The sequence below is a fragment of the Schistocerca americana genome, chromosome 4 (assembly GCF_021461395.2).
Source record: "Schistocerca americana isolate TAMUIC-IGC-003095 chromosome 4, iqSchAmer2.1, whole genome shotgun sequence".
NCBI lineage: Eukaryota > Metazoa > Arthropoda > Insecta > Orthoptera > Acrididae > Schistocerca > Schistocerca americana.
In genome coordinates this window covers 141,048,372-141,072,990 of record NC_060122.1, presented here as the reverse complement: position 1 = coordinate 141,072,990, position 24,619 = coordinate 141,048,372, and the positions used below count along the sequence as shown (strand labels likewise).

General features: G+C 40.9%; 1 protein-coding gene across 2 annotated transcripts in view; it reads right to left on the bottom strand.

Moving 5' to 3' along the window:
* Window positions 1-24,619, bottom strand: part of LOC124612437 (alpha-1,3-mannosyl-glycoprotein 4-beta-N-acetylglucosaminyltransferase A) — a 787,568-nt gene that overhangs the window by 5,545 nt on the left and 757,404 nt on the right. For both annotated transcript variants that reach the window (XM_047140646.1, XM_047140647.1), the window contains 2 exons: window positions 15,613-15,806; window positions 1,287-1,426 (listed from right to left, as the gene is read on the bottom strand). In XM_047140646.1, the coding sequence (XP_046996602.1) occupies window positions 1,287-1,426; window positions 15,613-15,806 (334 nt within the window). The remainder of the gene's footprint in view (window positions 1-1,286; window positions 1,427-15,612; window positions 15,807-24,619) is intronic.

The window sequence follows — 24,619 nt, the reverse complement described above, 5'->3', positions numbered from 1 at the left end:
AAATTAGCAAGCAACAAGTAATTTTCAATTATTTTGTTAAAAACCTTAGGTTTTGAACAAAATTATAAGAGTGAGAACAATAAACAGCTTTTAACAGCCTATCCAGACAGATCTTGGAACATATTTTCTAACGTACAGCCACTGTCCGCCACCAAGCACTCACAGGTATTGTAGTCTGGATCTCCAGCCAAGCAAGAGCAGAGGAATGAGGCACCTGTACTACACACAGTTTTTAATAAGATGCCAAAACAGCCTTCATATACAAGCATTAGACAAGTTGCTGCTAATGTCATGAGCGTAAGTAGAAAGTCATGTAAGGACAGTGAAACCAAGAGCAGGCAACAAAGTGTTTTGGATGTCTGCGCCTCATCACAGTATGTGGAGGCTGGAGAGTGTCAATTGCTCTGTAAAGCAGCATAGGCAGCAATCTGTGGCAGATCTGACGACAGCATACAATGCTGTCAAATGCAAAAGTGTTTTGAAGCACATCATTCAGTGTACAATTTTGAACATGGGGAATGAGAGCAGGTAACACCTTACATGGTCCCATGTTTCCGCAACAAAAATTACAACAGCACTGGGCACAGGGTCATCGAGATTCGACTTCGAGTCAATGGAAACTTGTAGCTTGGATGAATGAATCAAGTTTCTTGTTACACTATGTCAGTGGGCTTAACTATATGCCCCGTCACCCAAGGGAATGGCTGCTCAAAACGTGCTTCGCACCGTGCAGACCACTGTCCGTGCATGGTACTGAACACATCTGGGATGCTGTTAGGTGTGAGCACTGCACCCAGAAACCACTAGCACGTAATTTGTAGGAATTGTGAGAGCTGTGCTTAGACATTTGGTGCCACATACCTCGAGAAACCCATCAAAAACCTGTCAAATCCACGTCATGCAGAAACACTGCTCTCTTGCATTCCACAGGTGGACAATCACACTATTAAAGCAGGTGGTCATGATATTTTTAGCTCACATGTGTAAGATGAACCATATGTAGCATTACTTGCAAAATAATATTCTAATTTACTTGTAAGTGCGTCACTATCCATGCCGTTACGTGCCTTTGATGAGTCTGACAATAAAAGGCATATTAAACACAAAGGAAAACTTAACTAATATTGTCCTTAATGAAGTTTAATTCAAATCAGTGCAATTTTGTTCTTATTATGCGCTATTTTGAATGCACTCATCATAAGCATTTGGAGTTTTAAATAAATGCCTCACATTCCATTAGATTTTTCTGCAAAAGCAATAATTAGTAATTAAAATCATCAGCATACCAACAATAATATATCCATCAGATGTGGAATTGTAATCGCTTTTGCTAAGGGTATTTTGACTAGATTCTGGTAGAACTTCTACAGACGTGTTGTAAAAACGGTCTGAGGGATGTTCTGCATTCCCACTTTTGAATAGGTATCTGAAACAGGTAAGGTGCACTTTAGGGAAACTTAATCATGGACTCTCATATATGTTCAATATATTCTATACGTTTATAGATACAAATTCGTTCATACATATTTATTTCAACAAACAACCAACAGGTAAGGTGCACTTTAGGGAAACTTAATCATGGACTCTCATATATGTTCAATATATTCTATACGTTTATAGATACAAATTCGTTCATACATATTTATTTCAACAAACAATCATTACATCAAATTCCCTGGAGAGATAAGAAGAAAAGGAAAGATATAAACACTAGCCAGTATAATTTAACTATTTGTCTGTGCCTGTGGTGCTGATCACAATATTCAGAATAAATACTCATTTCACAAGCCATTTGTGTACTTTTACTGGTGATTCTCTGATAAGTGGCCAGCAGTAATCAGCTTATATCACCTTCACCACCATCTTTCTTCCATCTCTGAAATTTCTTGTCATGTATTTGTCACATAACTGCAAATACATCAGTGTATGTGAAGCCTAATGTAGCCTCCTTAAAACTGCAATTTTTTAAAGAATTTGCATTTCTCATGGCCTAAGGAGAACCAGCAGCCTGAGAAATGCAAATCCTATGGATGATATTTTACAACTCAATCACGAATGAAATCCCAATTAACAACATACACGACACTGAAGCTTGTTCGTTCTTCTAATGTGGCAACCAAAGTACAGAACATTTGTCTCATAAATAATTATGTATTTTCATAATTTCAAAGTAACCTATCTACAAATAAAGCAATAGCTGCTGGCAGGGTTTATGCATCTGCAAGGGAAGTGTCAACAAACATCAAACTACACTGCAGCACTACTGCAAAACAGTTGCAGCACATTTGAGATTGTGTACCAGAAAGACTTATTGGGTGTGTTCTGTTCCAAGTTGCATGTTCATTACTGTAATCCTCTTACAACATGTAATGCCAGGAGTTCTTGCTTCCTGGCTATGTATTAATTTTCATTTGGCTACTGCTAGCCTAAACAAAAATAATTTGGACAACAATTTGACACATTATATAAAATACAGTGTAACACTGTATTGAAGCTTTATTTTTTTTAAAAATAGCTATCCATATTTTATATTTGCAGGACCACTACACCACAGAACTTTTTCTGTGTTGTTAAGTAAACTTTTTGTAAATGACTGGTTGAAAACACATTCAGATGAAGATACTGAAGCTTTTTAATTTCAGTAGTTTTTTTAATTTCAGTAGTTTTTTTTGAGTTCCCAAAATTTCTTTAATTTTTATCTGGTGAGAAATTCTGATGTGCTTCAACCAGATCCACAAAATGTTGTGATAACATTCTATTCAGCATCAAAAGCAGTTGCTGGAGAACCATGACAAGGAAGTAGCTCATTACTCATACGGAATAGATGAAGACATGCCAGGAGAATATACAGCAAAGACAATCTTCAGCAAAACAGTGATGAAGAGCTTACACAGTAGGCACTATAGGAGAGAAGTTTATTCCCCTTTGTAATCTATATTCTAGAAGAGGGAGTGCTTCAACAGAATCTAAAAGTAGCACTTCGCAACACACACTCCATAATTTGGAACTGTTCTCAACCCTTCTGGTATTCCCAAATAAAGCTGTGTGGAACAAGACTCACCATGGTTTAGTAATGAAATTCGTAAGAAGCTGAGGAAGGAGAGATGGTTGCACTCTAGGTTCAAAGGGAGATGCACAGACGATGACAAACAAAGATTCGTGCTTCTGTGAAAAGATCTACGCATGAGGCGTAGATCAGTTACCACCATCACACCTTAGCAAAAGAACTGGCAGAAAACCTGAGAAAATTCTGGTTGTATGTAAAATCACTAAGGGGATCTAAGGCTTCCATTCAGTCCCTTGTTGACCAGTCTGGTGTGGCAGTTGAAGATGGCAAAACGAAAGCCGAATTTTTAAATTTCACAATCAAGAAATTGTTCATGCAGGAGAACTGTATGAACGTACCATAATTTGACCATCGGACAGATTCCCATATGGATGACATAGAAACAAGCATACCTGGCATAGAGAAGCAACTTAAAGATTAAATAAATCACCAAATCCAGATGGAATCCCAGTTCGATTTTACGAAGAGTACTCAACAGCATAGGCTCCTTACCTAGGTTGCATTTATCATGAATCTCTTGCCCAGCACGAAGTCCCAAGTGATTGGAAAAAAGCTCAGGTGACTGCAGTATATAAGCAAGGTAACAGAATAGACCTGCAAAATTACTGACCAATATACTAACCTTCAGTTTGCTGCAGAATCCTTGAGCACATTCTCAGTTCGAATATAATAAACTTTCTTGAGGCTAAGAAGCGTATGTCCACAAATCAGCACAGTTTTAGCAAGCATCACTCATGCGAAACTCTGCTTGACTTTTTTCTCACATGGTATATTGAGAACTATGGATGAAGGCAACAGACAGGTTCTGTATCTCTAGATTTCTGGAAAGCATTTCAGATGGTGCTCCATTGCAGGCCATTAACAAAGGTACGAGCATATGGAATAAGTTCACAGATATGTGAGTAGCTCAAAGACTAAGTTATAGAACACAGTATGTTGACCTTGATGGCGAGTGTTAATTAGAGATAAGGTTATCGTCAGGAGTGCCCCAGGGGAGTGTGATAGCATCACTGTGGTTCTCTATATGCATAGAAGATTTGGCAGACAGTATGGGCAGCAACCTGCGGCTGTTTGCTGATGATGCCTAAGATGTCGAAGTTGAGTGACTGTAGGAAGATACAAGATGACTTAAACAAAATTTTTAGTTGGCGTGACGAATGGCAACTAGCCCTAAATGTGGAAAAATGTAAGTTAATGTGGATGAGTAGGAAGAACAAACCTGTAATGTTTGGATACAGTATTACTAGGGTCTTGCTTGACACAGCCACGTCATTTAAGGAGACCACATATAGAACACTGGTGTGCTCTATTCTTGAGTACTGCTGGAGTGTGTGGGATCCATACCAGCTCAGATTGAAGGAAGACATCAAAGCAATTCAGGAGGAGGGCTGCTAGATTTGTCACCACTTGGTTCGAACAAAAACTTAAGTGTTACGGAGCTGCTTCAGGAACTGAAATGGGAATCCATAGACGGAAGGCAGCATTCTTTTCGGGAAAAACTGCTGAGAAAATTTAGAGAACTGGCATTTGAAGCTGACTGCTGAACGATTCTGCTGCTGCTGCTGCTGCCGCCAACATACATCATGTGTAAGGACCACAGCGCTAAGATACAAGAAATAAGGGTTCATACAGAGGCGTACACAGTCGCTTTTCCCTTACTCTATTTGCGAGTGGAACAGGAGGGGAAATGACAAGTAGTGGTACAAGGTACGCTGTGCCATGCACCTTATGGTGGCTTTGAAGACTATCTATCCAGATATAGAACAAGACCAGAGAAGGAGGAGGGGAGAGGGGGAGGGGGGAGTTCTGAAGAAAACCAAGATCATCAACTAACCTGCTACTTTAGATTATTCTCCATATGTTTATGTCCTGCTTAAATATACAGAAGTGATTACCTTTAGTATTCTACTTATGATCTTCCAGATATGCACAGAACAATGACATTATTATTATTTTCTGATAATTTTATTTTTGTGGTTTAGGACCAAAACCTATTGTGGTACATGTATCACCATGACAACTTTGTGAGGTATTAAAACTGGTGATAAATGGATTTCCACTTCCCTTTTGAGAGTGGTTTTGTGTTGCTGTTACACATAAAGAACTAATGAAGAGTGTTTACTGTTTTTATTTTATGTTTTCTTTTACTTTATTTAAAAAATAATTGCTATTGGTATTGAAGCTTACTTGCCACAATGTGAAAACAATCCTTGAAACTTTATCATGCAATAAATGTATGAGCAACACAGGTCACAATAATGTATATTTCAGAAGCAAAGCCATGTGTTCTGACAACAGTAGTGATCCCACGACAAACAGAAACTGATTGTTGGAGCAGTTTTCATACACCTGATATGGTGTGCTACAACAAGATTTCAGGCATAGGCAGAGGTGGTAAGACGTATCCCTAAAAGCTCTGGAACACCCCTAAGATTGTGGGAAGAATGCTTCCCAAGTACTACAAATGAAAGATTAATTGTGTGTTTAGTATACTTCCTAAGCCCCTTGCAGAAATTACTTTGGTAATAACCATTGTTCCCAACAACCATTGAAACACCATTGTTTGGTGGGATACTTCCCACAATGCTGAAGACTGTATTTCACAACAAACAGAAACTACAGCTGGTACAGCAGACTGTCACTAGATGCCAGGAGCATACAGAAGTACACTACTGGACATTAAAATTTCTACACCAAGAAGAAACGCAGATGATAAATGGGTAATCATTGGACAAATATATTATACTAGAACTGACATGCGATTACATTTTCATGCAATGTGGGTGCATAGATCCTGAGAAATCAGTACCCAGAACAACCACCTCTGGCAGCAATAACGGCCTTGGTACACCTTGGCACTGAATCAAATACAGCTTGGATGGCGTGTACAGATACAGCTGCCCATGCAGCTTCAACACGATACCACAGTTCATCAAGAGTAGTGACTGGCATATTGTGACGAACCAGTTGGTCAGCCACCATTGACCACATGTTTTCAATTGTTGAGAGATCTGGAGAATGTGCTGGGCAGGGCAGCAGTCGGACATTTTCTGTATCCAGAAAGGCCCGTACAGGATCTGAAATATGCGGTTGTCCATTATCCTGCTGAAATGTAGGGTTTTGCAGGGATCGAATGAAGGGTAGATCCACTGGTCGTAACACATCTGAAATGTAACGTCCACAATTCAAAGTGCTGTCAATGTGAACAAGAGGTGACAGACGTGTAACCAATGGCACCCCCATACCATCACACCAGGTGATACGCCAGTAGGGTGATGACGAATACACGCTTCCAGTGTGCGTTCATCGCAATGTCGCCAAACACGGATGCGACCATCATGATGCTGTAAACAGAACCTGGATTCATCCGAAAAAATGACTTTTTGCCATTCGTGCACCGGGATTCGGCGTTGAGTACACCATCGAAGGTGCTCCTGTCTGTGATGCAGCGTCAAGGGTAACCGCAGCCATGGTCTCCGAGCTGAATGTCCATGCTGCTGCAAACGTTGTCGAACTGTTTGTGCAGATGGTTGTTGTCTTGCAAACGTCCCCATCTGTTCACTCGGGGATCAAGACGTTGCTGCACGATCCATTACAGCCATGCGGATAAGATGCCTGTCATCTCGACTGCTAAGGATACGAGGCCGTTGGGATCCAGCACGGCGTTCTGTATTACCCTCCTGAAACCACCGATTCCGTATTCTGCTAACAGTCATTGGATCTCTACCAACACGAGCAGCAATGTTGCGATATGATAAACCACAATCGCGATAGGCTACAATCCGACCATTATCAAAGTCGGAAATGTAATGGTATGCATTTCTCCTCCTTACACGAGGCGGCATAACAACGTTTCACCAGGCAATGCCGGTCAAATGCTGTTTGTGTATGAGAAATTGGTTGGAAAAATTCCTCATCTCAGCACGCTGTAGGTGTCGCCATCGGTGCCAACCTTGTGTGAATGCTCTGAAAAGCTAATCATTTGCATATCACAGCATCTTCTTCCTGTCTGTTAAATTTCATGTCTGTAGCATGTCATCTTCATGGTGTAGCAATTTTAATGGCCGGTAGTGTAGTAACACACATTCCCTTAACTGCTGTAAAGAAACACATTTAGTGGGAAGTACATTCCCTCATGGCCCGCAAAAGGATTAACAGGTTTTAAGTTAGTTATTCTAGAAGCAGGACCCCATTAAAAACTTGACGCACTGAACACCAGCAAATATCTTGTTGGCATTTTCTATAATTTTACCAAGGTGTTTGTCCAGAACTGCATCTGTACTTCAGACAGATGTCCCCAAGATGACTGTCAGTTGCAACTGCATATTATGTATTGTTGTGGCAATGAGCTATTCTGCAAGACAAGCCTATAGTACATCACTAAATGAAAATACGCAAAGTGGTGAATGGAATGTCATTTTTGTATATCAGGAAGAACAGCGGACATTAGACTGAACCAGTGGAACTTTTTGTAAGAGTCGCCGCATTTGAAGATTTTAAATCTTTCCACGTTGATACGTTTGTTTTATTTTGGAACATTTGTTGTAAGTTTGTTGACTAACTTTACTGCAGATTATGCAGTATGCTACTGCTCATTTAGTTGAGTCCAGCATTTCAGAGTAATCTTTGCCTGCTAACAGTGCGTCCCAATATTGTGATGATTGTTGTTTTGTGCACTTTGCATTATGTAGCACAGTAGTTGCAGTATGGAATTTGCTAGAGTCTGCCATTGGCCATCAGCAGTTGCTGATGTGATGTCATGCTATTTATCCACACTGTGTTCCAAATGGTGTGAAGCTTCAGTGTGAAAACAATTTATGTTGTATTGTGGCGTACGAGATGCTGCCAGCACTGGCTGTAGTTAAGCTGCACACAATGAGTGATGATTTTGGGAATACACCATACTGTTTGAGATTTGCTAATAATTATTTTCAATCCAATCCATCATTGTCCTCTTCCTGAAAATCACCAGCAAAAGAAAATATATCATTAGATCATCGAATATAAGAAGAGAGAGAGAGCATCATATAATACAGGGCACCATACATCCACAAAGTAAGTTCCATTTGGTTATATAGAACATGTGTTTACAGGTACAGAAAAAATATTTATTGTACAAAAATCTACATCCATTAAACTACTTTTCTACATAGCTTCCGAAATTTTGTGGGCACTTTTCATAGCGTGGCACAAGTTTTTGTATGCCTTCTTCATAGAAGGTCGCCGCCTGTGTATTCAACCATGTGGTAACAGGTTATTTCAGATCATCATCATCATCATCATCATCATCATCATCATCAAAGTGTTGACCACCAAGGACAGATTTTAGGTGTAAGAAGAGATGAAAGTTGCTAGGAGCGAGGTCCGGGCTGTACGGAGAATGATCAAACGCGTCGCAGTGAAATAATGTTTGGTCACATTCGCCATGTGAGATTGGACATTATCGTGGAAAAAAACACCACCTTTTGACAGTAACCCTCGGTGCTTTTTCTGTATTGCACGGCGCAATTTCTTAATGATCTCGCAGTAACCATGTACATTGATTGTTTGTCCTCGTGGTAAGAAATCAATCAGCAAAATGCCTTTTCTGTCCCAAAAAATGGTGCATCTTACTTTTTAAGTTGTCTAGATTTGCTTAGGCTTAACCATCGTTGGGGATGACGTGTGCCTCCATTCCATTGACTGCCGTTTTACTTCAGGGGTGCCGTACAATACCGAAGTTTCATCCCCCGTGACTATCCAAGAAAGAAAACCATCACCTTCTTCATTGGAGCATGTCGAAAACTGAAGTGCACTGCCCATCTGTTGTTTTTTGTGTTGTTCAGTAAGAATTTTGGGCACCCTACGTGAGCAAAGTTTCTGAAATTTCCGTTTTTCAGTAACAATTTCATGAATTAATGATCGTGAGATTTACGGAACTTCCATAGCAAGGGCACTAAGTGTAAACTTACGGTTGTGCGTAATCTTCTGTTTAGTTGTGTGAACCAGTTCATCAGTAACCACAGACGACCGTCCACTTCATTCTCCATTGTGCACTTTATCACATCCTTCATTGAACAGTCTTACCCATCATCTTATAACCATTGAATCACTCATAGCATTTTGTCCATAAACCTCGCAGATCTGCTGATGAATCTCCTTTGGTTTAACTTTCTATGCATTTAGGAAATGAATCGCAGATCTGATTTCACATGCAATGGCATTTTCAATTACCAATTATAAAGAAGCACTACAAAGCACATGACAGCAGCAGCAATCTGAAAATGGCATACATGTCTTCTCCTGGAGTCAGAGTAACTGCCGCACATGCTTGGTACTGGGAATGTAGTGCTACCGCGGATAGAAATGGAAACGGAACTTACTTTGTGGACGACCCTCGTATATGGTGACAGTGACTGGACATCATATCCTGAAATCTTTTAAATTTGAAGTTTTCAATGGTGCCCCAAATTTTCAAGCAACATTGAACAGGAAAAATTATACAGACAGTGAACTACTATTTTGGTATAATTTGTGTGTGCAGAGTGGGTATTTGAATAATAGTGGCAAGTCCAGTAAAGAATGGTGACGTAATTTGTCGAATAGGAAAATGGTGATATGGATCTCATTAATGAGCTAGGAGTAATTAACTGAATTCAAATTGCAGAGAAAACTAAAAATTTAAGTTCAAATTTGAATGTAAATGTCGAATCACAAGAGGCAGTGATAGATAACAATTACGTTGATAATGTACAAAGGAAGTACTTGGCAACATAATTTTTTTAAAGACACCTGTGTACAGACAAAGGTAAATAATCAAAAAATGAGGGCAGATAATCAATCTTTGTGTCAAAAACTGAAGGCAAATAATCACAAATTGATAATATGATTTTGACAAATTATTAGATGGAAAAGCAAGAGAGAGTCATAATGCCATGCAGGATAAATTCAATAAATTTATGAAATGTAGTGAGTTGCTCAACATGCAACAGCCCAAATTTCACATGAGGTTTGCACACTGTCAACAGATAGAAGCAGATGTAACTAAAATACAGGCCCAAGTAAACCTTCAGCAAGAAACTGTTAAAAAAGTTCTAATGAACAGTGAAGTAACAAAAATGAAGTTTTTCATGTTAAAGATGCATGCAAACAGAATAAAAAAATGTGTCCAAGTATGACAGTGTGTAACAACAATATTCATATTAAGAAATGGAAAGTACAGGAACTGGAAGAAACATGAAGAAATTCAATTTGCAACATGCCAGTTGAGACGAATGTAATCCAAAATGAAGCAGAAATGCTAACGCAAAGAAAACAGTGGCATGGACTGTTGCACAAACAGTATCATCAATAATTTGCTTGTTTACGAACAGTTTAAGGAATTTTGCCCATGCGAACAATTGCATCCAGTTGATTTCATAAATCAGTATAGACTTGCTCTTGCATGCATTCAGAATGAGCCTGGAGTCTCAATCTGCTGAAATCTGAACTTGTGAGGAAAAAGACACATCAAAGGCAGAAGAGAAACGACTTAATATGGAGAAACATGTTGCAGATGAATACAAAGCAAAAACAAAATTGGGGCAAACAAATAGGAAGAAAAGAGGTGCAACAGAAAGCAAAGTTGAAAAAATTAATTTTGTCACGGCATGGACAACAGCAATTCTGATTTGACAACTTTGTTATGTCACAGACTGGTTAAGCATTTTTTTCCCAGTGATTTAGAGAAGGGAACTGGCTGAGCATGCTTCCTGTGATTTGGTTAATAAATTTTCTATCAGTACTGGTGAACTAGCATGTAAAGACCTTTGGTGCACGAAAAAAATCATCTTACGAATGACAAGTATAGATTGGGTGATTGTGTATATAAAATTGCTCCTTTCTACCGTATCACACTAATTTACATGTAACTATTAGTCTCGCATTTTATGATGCGGCAGCACTAGTTTTGTTTGCCTACCGCAAGCAATAAGAAGCAGTTTGTTTACCGAAGTAGTACAATGCGAATGTCCATTAAATGTGAGTAAGCCTGTCAGATTCTTTACAATGCTGAGTACTCATGACTGTAATGACTGAGATGAAATATTGTGACCTGAAGAGTATTTTCATCAGAATATTTCAAATTATTAGTTATTTATGTACAAACATTTATTACCTAGGTAAATCATGCTCCGCAAATCTTGCTCCAATATTCTACAACTTATGTATACTCTTTATTAACTATATGATTACTCATGTTACATGACTATTTAATAAGTTGATGTTTGCCTAACACAATATGTACATTCTTATGAACACAATGAATCTTGCTTAAAGAGTGACTAGCACTTACAAGGAATACTGGGATGTGCTAATTTAAAGGTTATTAATTTCTTCTGCAAAAGACATTTAATTGTAACCAGTAAATAGTGGGCTAGTTTATTTTATATGAGAGTGAGTCGAATGAAAACCTTAATTTTTTTAAAAATATTATTTACTGTGCAGAAGTGGTACAAAGCTGTATCACTTTTCAACATAATCTCCCCATGCTCAATGCAAGTCCTCCAGCGCTTACTAAGTGCATAAATTCCTTTATAAAATTAATTCTTTTGGTAGTCCACGACCATTCATGCACCGTGTGGTGTACCTCTTCATCAGAACGGAACTTCTTTCCTCCCATTGCGTCTGATTGGTCCAAACATATGGAAATCACTTGGGGGCAAGGTCTGGTGAGTATGGTGGATGAGGGAGACACTCAAAATGCAGGTCTGTGATTGTTACAACTGTTGTACGGGCAGTGTGGGGCCTTGTTTTGTTGCATTGTCATGTTGCAAAAGGACACCTGCTGACAGCAGTCCATGTCGCTTTGATTTGATTTGATTTGATTTGATTGCAGGCCACAGATGATTTTTAGGAGATCTGTGTATGATGCATTGGTGACAGTGGTCCCTCTAGGCAACTAATGCTACAAAATGACGCCTTTTTGTCCCAAAAGAGAGTCAGCATAACCGTCCCTGCTGATGGCTCTGTTCGGTTTTGGTGATGAGGAATGGCGCCATTCCATGCTCACTTCTTTGTTTCCAGTTGCTGGAAGTGAATCCAAGTTTTGTACCCATTAACGATTCTTGCAAGGAAGCCATCACCTTTTCATTCAAAGCGCTGAAGAAGTTCAAATGGTTCAAATGGCTCTGAGCACTATGGGACTTAACATCTATGGTCATCAGTCCCCCAGAACTTAGAACTACTTAAACCTAACTAACCTAAGGACAGCACACAACACCCAGCCATCACGAGGCAGAGAAAATCCCTGACCCCGCCGGGAATCGAACCCGGGAACCCGGGCGTGGGAAGCGAGAACGCTACCGCACGACCACGAGATGCGGGCTGAAGAAGTTCTTCAGAAGCATCAACATGTCGTTCTCTCATTTCAGGAGTCAGCTGCCGTGGCACCCGTCTTGCAGACGCTTTGTGAAACTGGAGCACATCATGCACAATGTGGTGTGCTGACCCATGACTAATCTGTAAACATGTTGCAATGTCATTCAGTGTCACTCAGCAGTTTTCCTTCACTATGGCTTCAACTTGCAATGTTCTGTGGAGTCACAACTCGTTGTGCCTGACCTGGACGAGGAGCATCTTCCACTGAAGTCACACCATTTACGAACTTCCTACTCTATTCGTAGACTTGCTGCTGTGACAAACATGCATCACCGTACTGAACCTTCATTTGTCGATGAATTTCAATAGGTTTTACACCTTCACTATGCAAAAACTGAATAACAGAACGCTGTTCTTTCCTGGTGCAAGTCGCAAGTGAGGCGGCCATCTTTATACTGATACTGCGATGGTATGTGTTTATCTGCACTATGCTGCCACCTACAGGCCATTCTGCACGCTGTTTGTAGCATGCTTACCAACTTACAGGATAACGGCGTGAAATTTCAGTTTGTTATTACAAATTGAAGGTTTTCATTTGACTCACCGTCATATACAATATAATTTTACTAATTGTATTAGCTGAATAACATTTCTTAAAAGTCACTTAATGGATTTGTTTTTGTGAATAAGTGGTTATGGATTTCGCACTAAAATGTGCCTGTTGATTAAGAGAGATTTTCAGAGTAATTTTTCAGTTCTTCTACTCGGAGGTCAGAAACAGAGTGAAAAGTTTTAAAAGATGTTGCAGGGTTGGTTGAGCTGAGAAATAATTAAGGAAAAAATTTAATATGTTCGACTATTTTTGAATTAATTAGCACTGGGAGTAGCCAATCAGGACATTGCACATGCAAATTCAAGCAGCCCACGAGATACAGTTAATGTCAGTTGTTCTCGTAGCATAAGTGATAATCCATAAAACTGCTCAGGCTTTGGTTTGGGTTCGGTCCTTACCACCGTGTCATGTCCAATTTCTGCACCATTTTCTTATTCACTATTAAGAAACCAAATGAACACATTTGGCGACACCATCTGTTATGGGCTACTTGATTCTGCGCATGCAATGGCCTAATTGGCTATCTTCTTTGTTAATTAACAATGAAATGGTGCGACATATCAAATTTTTTCTTAATGATTTTTGGTCATCACCACCTACCCTGCATAACTGTTACAAACTTTTCATACTGTTTCTGAAACATTCTTTAAATATTTTTTTTTCTTTTTCCACTGATATTTTCTTGAACAATGTATGTTAGACTTTTCTATTAATGCCATAGGTACTTATTCTTTGAAAGTATGTTTTCATGTTATGACATCTATTAAGTGTGTATAATTTATGTGCCTATTAATTTACCAAAGTGTATATTTAAGTATTGTTTCTTTCCTAACTACTGGAATCATTCTTTATTGATTTATTTCATAATATAACTTTATATTATCATAAATTTCCATGCAAAATATATTTTTTCGAGCTCTGGGGATCTGCAAGGACCCACTATGATATTTGTTGTAAGTTTATTGAGTAGCTTCATCAGAGATTATGCTGTTACATTACTGTGGCTACTGCTGGTTTAACACAATCAGCATTTCAGAGTTATCTTTGCTTACTGACAACACGTTTTCAAATTGAGATTGTTGTTGCTTAGTGTTTGTGCTTTTTGTGGCGTAATTGTTGCAGTACGAAGTCGGCTTGAGTTTCATTGATTGATCACATTCACTAATGTTTTTTCAGGCTAATTATCCACACCAAATGCCATAAAGTTTCTGTGTGAAGTGACTGATGATGTATTGTGGCATACAGGATGGGTGTAGTTAAAGTGCTTGAAATGAGCGATGATTTTGGGAATAAACTGTACAGTTTGTGATACACTAATCTCAATCAAACCAGTCATTGTCTACTTCCTAAGAAGTACCAACAAAAGAAACTACATAGCTAGATCACTGAGTATAAGATGAAAGAGGCAACATGATTGAACACAAGGCACCACCAACACATCTTATACCCAAACTGCATTTGCTGAATTAAGTATCATAAATTTATGAATTTTGTTCATGAAGTATGATATGCTATTTTTTTAGCCGCATAACTAATTCTATAAAATCTCTCATCTTACAAGATGTTGTAATTTGCATTTTCATATACTTTGGAGAGGGCAGAAAGATACTGTTGCAGTACTGCTAACTGAACTTTTAAAATTTCAAGAATGAACAAAGCAATATCATTCTAGCTGAGCAAACATTAAAAAATACAAATTGCGATTTAATAAGTATACTGTTATTGCCAAAGCAGAACTATGCTATAGTACATTGTAATCACAAAAATTTCAGAACATGCCAACAATTTATGCTATTAAAACCCACCCAGATAGCCTAGCATGTCAATGAGCAGCTTCCTGGGTTTGGGAAGGCAAGCCTGCCGTGTAATGAATCCGCTTTGCAGATTAATGACAAGGGGTGATGAACCAGACAGCATGGATGTGGATTTTTTTATGGTTTCCCCACATGCAACTAGATAAATATCATGCTGGTACCCACATCCCACCTCATGCAAATGCTACACCAATATTTTTTTAAATGTTCTGACACTAACATTGTATTTACTCTAGATGCAGACAGATGGGGTATACAAATTCCATTTCTGGGGGGACTGGTAGCATCAGGAAGGGAATCTGGTCACCAGCTGGCACACACATCGTTAAAACCCATACAACATGCCAATCCCAAGGAGATATGGGAAGAAGAGGGATAAAGCTGTTAACATTACTGCTGTCACATTTTTGTAAAGGCATTAACAACTGCCTATTTTAGTATACCTACAATAAAATGCCATTAGTTACCAATTTATTACATATTTCAGAAAGGACAATAGTTGGTATGTGAAGACAATAAATATAAACATCATACGTTCAATATGAGCTTTTAATTTTGAGAGAATTTCCAATGTTCTCCATTTTAGAAGGGAAACAGTTCCATCTTGTCAAATTTTACTGTTGTTGCTTTCTCAACAGGCACAGCAGAGTGAGAGGGGTGGAGGGGCCACATTATATTCCAATTAAACTAAAAATATATGCTATGTACATAGATCATGAATTATACATCAGTATGCTTGCCAGAAGAAAAATATATATGCACAAGAGCAAAACAAGACTGACCGTTTGATTAGAATTGGTTTCCTGAAGGTGAATGTGAGCTGGTCTCCAGGCTGAGGCAGGAGCCCCCAAAAGAAAGTTTCACCCGCATATGCCCGAGCCAAGCTGTACTGCTTGTAATGTTTGATACCAGACTTCACTGACGCTTCTGGATTCTTGTGTGGGAAAAACAGTGCCACCCGGCCAAACTGCTTATCCTGTAAATAAATTTCCTTCAGTGGTGCATGTATTCATAATATCATTATCTGAAAATTTCAATTTTTCTTTCTTATAACAGATGTTCATAATTTTTTCGGACTTGTCATATCCTATGTGTACATCTGAACATGTACTGCTCTGGTCGAGGATGTCAGGCAGACAATGATTGATCTGTTCACGAACAAAGGTCCACTAGTCTGATGCAGCAGCAGTTTGTTCCTGTACCCTCATTCATCTCCATCTACATCTACACACACACACACACACACACACACACACACACACACACTCTCTCTCTCTCTCTCTCTCTCTCTCTCCACCACTGTGAAGTGTGTGGCAGGTAGAGGGTGTTTCCCACCGAACCATGCAGCAGTAGTGTTCCTTCTCATTCAATTTGCAGGTGGCCAAACTTCCCCGGATGGGGCCTCCCTGCCAACAATTCCATACACTCATTTTTTTTTTTTTTTTTTTTTTTTTTCATATATTCCAAATCTCCAACCCGAGGGGGGGGGGGGGGGGGAACCTATAGCAAAATATCTCCATTCTCTGTTAAATGGTGTAGACAACTTTCCCTCCCATCATTGAGCAAGTGAATAAATTATGTGGTGAGATTAACGGCATTGTAACACAATATAAAATGCCGATAATTGGCAGATTTCAAAATATGATTCGTCTTTTCATGGCCCTTTTAAAGAGAGCTCACTGCTGAACTGCGGACTAGTATATGAGACAAAGGCATCTTCTGATGGGTGCTCTAACTGTACGAGTGCACTCCATTTACTGTAATATTTTTACTCTCTTGATGTCCATGAAATATTTACAGCATTTCTGATGGCAACGTAAGTATTACTTGGCAAGCCGAACTGGTTAACTATCCATAGGGGAATTAACTAAGTCATGTAAATACATACAATCACATTCCAGTTCAAAGTTAGTTGCATTATCTCACAGTGGAAGTGAGGGGGGGGAAAAAAATCACCACGAAAACTTTGTAGCATCTACAACAGCTTGTTAATGCCATTAATCTTATTGAGAATGAGAATAAGGAAGGTGCGATAGTGCTGACAGGTGCCATGGAATGTGCAAGTAATTTCTGACAAGTTAAATAAGTCAACAGTGAGAAGATAACAGGAGGAAGGCCACAATGCTGGTTGGGGCAGGTTTCAAGCATCTTCCCCAAATGAGAGTAAGTAAAATTACATTAGACAGTTTCTGGGATATTGTTAACAATATGAAGAAATACTCTCTTTGTAAAAGCTTCACACATTTTGTCACGCAGAACTGGACTTCAGAGATGGCAAGAAACTCATCGATAGAAAGTTATTTTAAGAGATGCTCAAGTGACAGTTATGTGCAGAAGAGCCATTGCATTAGATTTTTATATTAAAAAATGACACCACAGAATTAAAGTGGCGAGTGGTTTATTTAGATGAGCTATGGATTCATACACTCTTCCCTGAATAAGTGTTGCTAAGTGATAGTGTGAAAAAGAGTATTTTCAAACAACAATGCCAGACAACATTTCATTGCCGTAAATGCAGAGTTTCATTTCATGTTCACTTCCAATCTATGACTATGATTTGAAAACTTTGGATTATCAACCTGAAATGGACATAAAAATAGAAGTACCTAGGGAACTTTGGGAATTAAGCAGCACCAACCTGCTTTTATTCCACTGACAAACTGTTCCCTCATTACTTCTGTCATACTATCTAGACCTAAATCCTGTAGGCATGGACCTGCACTACATAATTAGAATACGCATAGCATACAATGAATGAATTAAATTCTTAATTATTTCAAATCTTGTCAAAATTACATAACAACAAGAACAGTCAAAAAAGTTCAGAAATTACATAACATGATAAAGATGCACAGCAATCTATAAAAATGGTAGAAAATCAGATGCACATAATTACCAGCCAATTTCACTGACACCGATTTTATAGAATCGTGGAACATATTTTGTGTTCAGACATAATGACCTTTATAGACTCTCAGAAGCTCATCTGCAGAAACCAGCACAGTTTTAGGAAACAGCAGTCATGCGAGACATAGGTGGCCCTCTTTGTGCAAGATATACAACGTGCTCTAGATACCGGCTACCAGGTTGATGCCATATTCCTCGACTTTGGAAAGGCGTTTGACTCAGTTCCACAATGTCGTTTGCTCCAAAAAGTGCGTGCTTTTTTTCTATCCAATTACATATGCGGTTGTATAAAAAGTTTCTAACAGGTGGAGAGCAGTATGTCATCCTGAATGGGGAGACTTCAACAGAAACGAGTGTAACATCAGGCGTGTCCCAGGCCAGCTTAATAGGTCCACTGCTTTTTACTGTTGTGGATTGGCAAGACAGCCAACCCACTATGAGAAGAAGCCGAAAGGCACACGTTTTAGCTCACGCAGGCTGGCGTGAGGTCTGGAACAGGTCAAGGAAATGAGACTAACAAAAAACGTACGTAGCTGCTGGAATACTTAACTTTAATCCATAATTGGTGAACATCGCTCTTGACGGTACATGTTTTACAGCATCAATAGTAACTGGTAATGGTGCCTTGCTAGGTCGTAGCAAGTGATGTAGCTGAAGGCTATGCTAACTATCGTCTCAGCAAATGAGAACGTATTTTGTCAGTGAACCATCGCTAGCAAAGTCGGTTGTACAACTGGGGCGAGTGCTAGGAAGTCTCTAGACCTGCCGTGTGGCGGCGCTCGGTCTGCAATCACTGATAGTGGCGACACGCGGGTCCGACGTATACTAACGGACCGCGGCCGATTTAAAGGCTACCACCTAGCAAGTGTGGTGTCTGGCGGTGACACCACATTTACGATTTACATAAACGATCTGGTTGATTGTATTTCGATCTGGTTGATTGTATTGACAGAGGCATTAGACTGTTTGCTGATGGTGCTGTAGTCTACAGGAAAATAGTATCACATGAAAGTTGTGAACAAATCAATGAGGATTTGCAGAAAATAAATGGGTGGTGTAATGACTGGCAGTTATGTCTCAATATTAGTAAGTGTAACCTACTACATATAGCAAAGCAAAAATCCCATTAATGTACAAGTACAAAATAAATGCCCAGTCTTTGGAAGCGGTACCATCCGTCAGGTATCTGGGTGTGACTATTTGAAATGATCTCAAATGGAATGGTCAGATTACAGAAGGAACGGGTAAGACAAACTGTAGATTGCATTTTGTTGGTAGAATCCTGAAGCGATGCGGTCCTTCAACAAATAAAATTGCATACAATACTTTATTTCGTCCAGTCTTAGAGTATTGTTCGTCTGTATGCGACCCTTACCAGTTGGGACTGTTTCAAGAGATTGAGGAAAAAAAAAAAAAAAAAAAAGAGTGGCAAGATTTGTGACTGGAACATTTAGCCCTCAAAAGAGCGTTAAGATCTCACAGATAGTTTGAAGTGGGACACACTTGCAAATAGATGACGTGCTAAACAGAAGAAGCTACTCACTAAATTCCAAAATCCAATCTTCAACAAGGATGTAGAGCATACACTATTACCACCAACTTTCAAATCACGCAGTGATCACCATTCGAAGATAGGGAAATTAGAGCTCATACTGAGGCATTCAGACAGTCGTTTTTTCCCCTCGTGTGATCTGCGAGTGGAACAGAGGGCGCGAGGGGGGGATTTTACTCTGGCGTGAATAGTGCCCTCTGCCACACACCGTTTGGTGGCTGGTGGAGTATATATGTAGACGTAGATAAAAAAAACATCCACCAAAGAAAACACCTCAGACACTGACGTCACATTACCCAAGACCATGAAAAAAATTTCACTGCCACACAATCCCACTCCTAAAAAGCGGCACCCCTGGGATGTCTTGATAGTCTAATTTAATCCAATGGCTAGTGGCTAGCTATTGGGTGCATCTGGTGTCTTGTGAGCAGTAGTGGTGGTGGTGGTGGTGGTGGTGGTGGTGGTGGCGACGAATCTATCACTTGTGGTTGTGTCTTGGGTGATGTGCTAGGTGTTCTTTCAGTTCGTTCTGCATTCACTATGTAAGATGTCATTGAAGCGCTCAATCGGCACCTTCATTGAAACACCATTGCACAATATGCCCACTGCCTGTATGTCTACCCAGCACCTGAAAAGGGTTGGTATACAATAGTTGTAAGGACAACTTGTCAAAGTCTGTTCATAACATTATGTGAGAGCAGTTCTGAAAGTCTCTGCATACAATAACCTCACAGGTGCCATGGCAAGAAGGTGGTGGTCAATGCATATTTGTGCAGTGACATTTCGGCTGCTGCACCTACTACGTGAGATGCTTTGAGTTTGCAGTAAATAGTCTCCCCAAATCTGTAGCAGTTTGATATGAATCATCTCAGCCACCTAATGCACCAATGTCATATTTGTGAGCTGTTCACAGGCCTAACAACACTAATGGTAATGCTTCCATCCATCTCTCTTGATGACATCAATGCTGTTTTCAGAGTTCCATGCCACCATTCCATCATACCATTATTGGTGGGATGGCAGCTAGTCATGTGGTGGCCTTGGGAACCACACATTTTGGACAGCTCTAGGAACAGTGTGGCCTCAAATAGATACTGCTTGTCAGTTGTAACATGAAGGGGCATTCAAAATGTAGGCCCCACATGTGCAGAAATGTCTTTGCTCTAGTTCGACAATTGGAGTTGTCTCTGCCCACCTTGTTCACTTATCTACATCTGCACATAAATACTGGTGATCCTCTCACTGTGGAAGAGGTCCAACCAGGTCCATATAAATCTTCGTGAATCTAGCAGAGGTATCTTGAAAATTTCCAATACCAGCACGTAAATGTCGACCCACTTTATGTTGCTGACAAGGAATGCAGGAATGTACCCAAAGGTGCACATCTCTTTTCCTAGTGAGCCACACAATGTGGGCTGTCAGCAACCTTATTTTAGCATTGGGTCTTGGGTCACACCACAGATTCGGCTTAAGAGTTAGGAACCACAGGGTGTTTGAATTTCATATCTGTAGATACACCATTTAGCAGTTTCTGTAGTTCTGAACCCACAGTGTTCCACTGTGAGCTTATGAAAGTCTATAATCTGTGAACTCTCACAAATATTCAAAAGATAGTCAGGCGCTACATTCCCTGCACCTCTTACATGGCCCATGTTTAACAAACTGGCTTACAAACTCATTATAATGGAACTGTCTCAGTGAGCACTTTATCACTAGTGTTTTTAAAGGCAGATGTGATGGGTTTGTGGCCTGTAAATGCAGTCACTGAGGTAGCTTCTATTTGTGGGCAGAAATATTTAATTGATTCATAGATTGCCAGCAATTCCCTATCATACATGCTCTCCATTTCTGTTGTGATACCTGCAACTTCTTGGAGAAAAATTGCAGTGGCTGCCGTTGCCCTACTACAAGCTGGTGAAGTGCTGCCATGACTGTCAACTGACATGTGTCTACAACAATAGTTAACTGTGTGTCAAACTGAGTGAGTGAGCAACATTGCCTGGCTGAGGTTTGCTTCTAGATCACTAAATGCTTTGTCCACTTCTGGTGTCCACCTAATTGGTTGCCAACCCTTGGTGTTGCAAAAACTTATTACTGCCGTATATTGTCTCAGCTCTAGGTAGATTGCCAGCTTCAGCAGAGACTGTATCACCGTGATGACCTCTGGCAGAGGCAATATACCTTCTGATGCACAGTATGGCCAAGAAAAGTGACTTGGTTCTTGTGCACGACATATGTATTTTGTTTAATGACACTCCATGGTCAAAGAGTTGCCTGCAAACTTGACACAGATGCTGTTCATGTGTGAGTATCCAGCAATAACACTGAAATGTCATCAGGACAAACAAAACAAGATGCCAATCCCTTTATCACTCCCTCAATAAAGTGCTGCCAAGTCTGTGCTACATTCTTAAAGCCAAAAGGCATAAACAAAAACTGAAACAACCCAAATGGCATGATCGCTACTGTCTTTGGAACATCTCTTGGAGCTACTGGTACCCAATTGCAAATCTAATAAAACCCATCACCAAGGTTTCAGTCAAGGAGTTGACATTACCGTCTCTGACCGAAATAGCAGATGACAGTCAACACGATATCACAGGAGAAGTTAGTTTTACAAATACTGTCAGCGAATTGTTGTGAACAGCCAGCGTGATATAAATATAGGGACCCAGAAACCAAGTTACATGTGGTGTTTCATGCCAAGATCATTGTGCAACAAGAGTTAGTTGGTTGTTTGAGGTTTAAGGGACCAAGCAGCAAGGTCATCAGTCCCTTGTTTCAAATAGGGTCCATTCCGCTAATGGGACATCTCAGGAAAGTCAGAACAATAAAAGGGAAGAAGGTAAAAACGTAAAAGGGCAGTCAGGTTGTCAATAGTAAAAAACGAAACGAAGGAAGTCGGCAAGAGAACGAACCCAACGCTATGCTGAAGCAGCATAGGCAAGACCACCTGTGACTTAAAAGGTGCAACCGCTAGAGTGTAGAAATACGTATGGGAAAAGGAGACTAACCAATCCTTAAAAAAAAGGTAAAAACAGAGTAAAAGGGGAAGAAAAGAGGATCTCGGTCAGGGAGGTGAATCGGGAATCTCCAAACACGGCTTACAGTGGGAGACACCCAAACAGTCACTGCCCTGCCCCAACACCAGAGAGAGAACTGAGAATAACAATCACTTTACCGGAGGAAACCAAGAACCAGAAAGACCATCCGGGAATCGTCAGCCAACATCAAAGGTAAAGTGTGGGGGAGTCTGTACTTAGCACGCAGAGCCAAAAGAAGGGGGCATTCAACCAAAATGTGGGCTACTGACTGGAAGGCTCCACAACCACAAAGTGGGGGTGGCTCATCATGCAAAAGAAAACCATGGGTCAGCCTGGTATGGCCAATGCGGAGACGACACAGTGTGGTCAAGTCCTTTCGGGAGAGGCGAAAGGAAGAACGCCACAGGTCTGGTGTCACCTTAATCACACGACAGGGGAGTAGCCCCCCAAGAGTTGGCCCATGACTGTGCGAAGTGGGATGTGATGTGAAGCCATAAATCCGCTGCAGGAGGGGCTACAGAAAACGGGGGGGTAAGTAACTGCTCCCCCAGCCAAACGATCAGCGAGCTCATTACCCGGGATACCCACATGGCCAGGGACCCAAAGGAAGTCAATGGAACAAGCAGCACGGTGAATATCAGGGAGATGGTCATGGATGGCAGAGACCAAGGGATGGCGCGAAAAACACCGGTCAATAGCAAGAAGGCCACTCATCGAGACCATACATAACAAAACGTGGTTGTGTTGGAACTGTTTAATAAATGTAAGGGCCTGGGAAATTGCCATCAATTCCGCAGTAAACACCCCACCTGTAGGTGGCAGCAGATGATTTTCTGTTCCAACAGAGGACATGAAGGCATACCCAACATGATCAGCAGATTTAGAGCCATCAGTGTAAAAAACAATAGCATCCTGAAACTCCACTAAAATTTGGCGGAAAAAGGAACAGAACACCACCGGGGGAATGGAATCTTTCGGACCTCGGCGGAGATCCATGAGATCCATCCAAATTCGAGGCCGAGGAACTAACCAGGGGGGGTGGGGGGGGGGGGGGGTGGAGGGGAGGGAGCGAGGAAGACAGGACAAAGAAGGAAGCTGAAAATCACGGCAAAGAGACGCAAGGCGGAGCCCAACCGGTAAACCCGCCCGTGGGCAGGAGTCGGGTGGGCGACGTCCATGGTCTGGGAACAGGACAGAATAGGAAGGATGAGTGGGAGAGGAACGGATAGTGAGTGCATAAGACACCAGAAGCTGGGACCGCCGAACAGAAAGTGGTGGGGGGGGGGGGGGGGTGATCCCAGCTTCAACCAGGAGACTATCAACAGGGCTAGTAGGGAAGGCACCGGTGGCCAAACGGATACCACGATGGTGGACTGGATCCAGCACGTGCAGTGTGGAAGGAGCAGCTGAACCATAAACCTGACAACCATAGTCCAAGCGAGACAGAACTAGAGCACGATATAGACTGAGGAGGAGTGAACGGTCCGCACCCCAAGAGGAGTGGGCAAAGAAGCGAAGGACATTGAGTTTACGGAAACATCCTACCTTCAGGAGTCTGATATGGGGCAGCCAAGTGAGCTTGTTGTCGAAACGAAGACCCAGGAAACGAAACTGTGGGACCACAGGCAATCGTCGTGCAGCGAGATAGAGCTCTGGATCAGGGTGGATCGTAGTACGGCGACAGAAGTGGACCACCCGCGATTTTGAAGGAGAGAATTTAAACCCGTGTGAGAGGGTCCATGCAGAGGCACGCCGTATAGCTCCCTGTAGCTGCCATTCTGCAGATGCCATCGAGGAGGAACTAACCCAAATGCAGAAATCATCCACATACAGGGCAGGGGCGACCAAGGGACCGACAGAGGCCACAAGTCCATCGATAGCAATGAGGAAAAGAAGGACACTCAAGACAGAACCCTGTGGGATGCCTGTCTCCTGGGTCCGTGGAGAACTAAAAACAGTACCAACTCGAACTCTGAATGACCGATGGATCAGGAACTGGCGGATAAAAATCGGGAGTGGGCCCCAAAGACCCCACTGATGAAGGGTAAGTAAGATGTGATGGCGCCAGGCCATGTCATAGGCCTTGCGAAGGTCAAAAAACACTGCAATCAAATGGCGGTGCTGGGAAAAAGCCTGCCGAACTGCGGATTCCAAGCGAAGTAAATGATCGATGGAAGACCGTCCCTCTCAAAAGCCACACTGGTAAGGGGACAATAGATCCCGAGATTTGAGGACACAATTGAGCCGACGGGCTACCATCCGTTCAAGTAACTTACAAACAACATT